Source organism: Lolium rigidum, chromosome 3 (assembly GCF_022539505.1).
Source record: "Lolium rigidum isolate FL_2022 chromosome 3, APGP_CSIRO_Lrig_0.1, whole genome shotgun sequence".
Classification (NCBI taxonomy): Eukaryota; Viridiplantae; Streptophyta; class Magnoliopsida; order Poales; family Poaceae; genus Lolium; species Lolium rigidum.
Window position 1 is genome coordinate 115899471 of NC_061510.1, and position 2151 is coordinate 115901621.

General features: G+C 53.9%; 1 protein-coding gene across 1 annotated transcript; it reads left to right on the forward strand.

Moving 5' to 3' along the window:
• Positions 1–873: 873 nt before the first annotated feature.
• Positions 874–1642, forward strand: LOC124702206. Its single transcript, XM_047234330.1, has one exon. It carries the CDS (start codon positions 1027–1029, stop codon positions 1615–1617), a length of 591 nt encoding a protein of 196 aa, XP_047090286.1. The 5' UTR covers positions 874–1026; the 3' UTR covers positions 1618–1642.
• The last annotated feature ends 509 nt before the right edge of the window (positions 1643–2151 follow it).

Consider the following 2151-nt stretch of genomic DNA (forward strand, 5'->3'; position numbering starts at 1 on the left):
ACGTACCCCTGTGACGTGGACGTTGACTTGGAGTACAGCCCGCGGACATTACGCTGTTACTTGGGTTTGAGCTCTTCGCACTAGGGAGTACTACTACGCGTCTACGCGGTTCACATCTTAATTAAGCAAAGCCATGTTCGCCGTTGACGAGCAGGGAAACGGGAACCAAGCAACGCGTGGCTGCGGCTATAGTTTTATCCGAGTAGCTGGTTAAGATAATCAGAGAGAGAACGTGTCATGTGAGGAGCAAGATAATTAAACTGGTAGAGGCCGGAACAGGTAAAACAAATCGTCTTGTGACGTTGTAGCACGCGATCTTCAGGTCCACCTCATGTCACGAGCGTGCTTGCCTTCGCCGGGAAAAGCTCAAGAGACCGATCAAGGAAAGCACAAGCAAATTTCGGACTAGACTCTTTTCACGGTCGGCTGTCAGTGCTCGGTACATGGACTCGAAGTCGAAGCATACTGTGGGACTGTGGTAAACCGTGTTGGGAAACCATGGACTGTGAGTGTGAGTGAACCCGCTGGAAGAAGATGCGGCGGCAGGCGATGAGGCGACATAGGAAACGGACCCCACGTTACAGAGACGCTACGCGCATTCCTTGGCGTCCTACCAGCCGTCCATCCGGCGCCGCATTACGTGGTGGCGCGCGCGGGTCCCATCCTGGCGGCTGGGCCCCACACGCCACGGCCGCAATCATCGACCTGCTGCTGCTCCAGCTTATGTTTAGCTTTTCCGGCCAACTGCCAAGCAAGACGCAGGTAACAAACGCGTTCGCTTCTCTTCACTCCCGTCGTGTTCTCGCCTCACGACACAAGCTGAAGCAAAGCACCATCCCAGGCAGCTCCCCTATATATGAAGCATTCTCCCTGCCCCACTCATCTCATCACCAGCTCCATTAACCGAACAAACCTTTCCTTAGCAAAAGCGAAAGAGCAGAGCAGCAAGAAATCAGTCGAGCACCTACGACGTCGCAGCCTTCGCGGCCGTGTTGCTCGCTCCGTTCCGGCGGGCAGTGCCACTACATGACTACAATGGCGACGCCTAAGGCGTTGAGGAAGGCGTCGATCGGCAGGAAGGCGTGGCGGCTGCTGCGCCTCGCGGTGCTCTGGGCGCGGAAGGGGAGCGCCGCGCACAGCCTCCGCCTGCTCAAGACCCTGCGCCACGGGCGGCGCAAGGACCAGCTCCGGTACGGCGAGCGCGAGTTCTCCATCGACGAGACGCCCGCGTTCCGGTTCCGCACCCCGTCCGCGCGCGTGCTCCGCTTCATCCCCTGCATCGCCCCCGCATTCCCGGACACCCCCTGCGTCTACGGCGAGGACCGGTACTTCTTCTGCGACGACGCCCGGGACAGGGACGGCGGCGAGGGCTGCGTCGGAGACTACTACGACGACGATGGCGAGCCGAGCGAGTGCGGCGTCCAGGATGAGCAGCTGCTCGAGCGGGCGATGATGGAGGCCAGCTGCGGGGACGTGGAGGCGGCGGAGGGCGGCGAGGACGCCGGGGTGGACGTGAAGGCGGACGAGTTCATCGCCAAGTTCTACAAGCAGATGAAGCTGCAGCGACAGATCTCCTGGCTGCAGTACAACGAGATGATGCACAGGAGTGTCTGCTAGCTAGATGATGCGCGCTAGTTATATTTTCAGTTTTGGTTCAGCTTCAACAGTACATACATAGTTTATACTTCCGCAGCATTGTGCACGGATACATGCGTTCATTACTCCTGATTCCTGAATTCGTGTTGGATTTGGTGGCTGCTACTGGGGTCTCGCTTGTGAATCCGATTTTCTATCGAGAAACGGCGTGCCCTTCTACTGGGCTTCCTTGATCTACTTTTTATTTCCTTTTTGATCTTTAAAGCATCTTCAGCAGATGATGTAAAATTTACATCATATAATGCATTATTCTGTTTTAAGCCTTTTCAGGTTTCTACATCACGTGTTTTTGCTCTCAAAACTCAAATGATGTAAAATACATCACCTCTTCTTTGAAAGTGGTCTAGTACAAAACTTTAAATACTAATTCAAAATTTGATATATTTGAACTGAAATTGCAAACAATACTCCAAATTACTTCTAAATTTATTCAAATTACTCCTAATTTATCCATCCGATCGAAACAGGGACGACCACGTTTGAATTGGATGGATC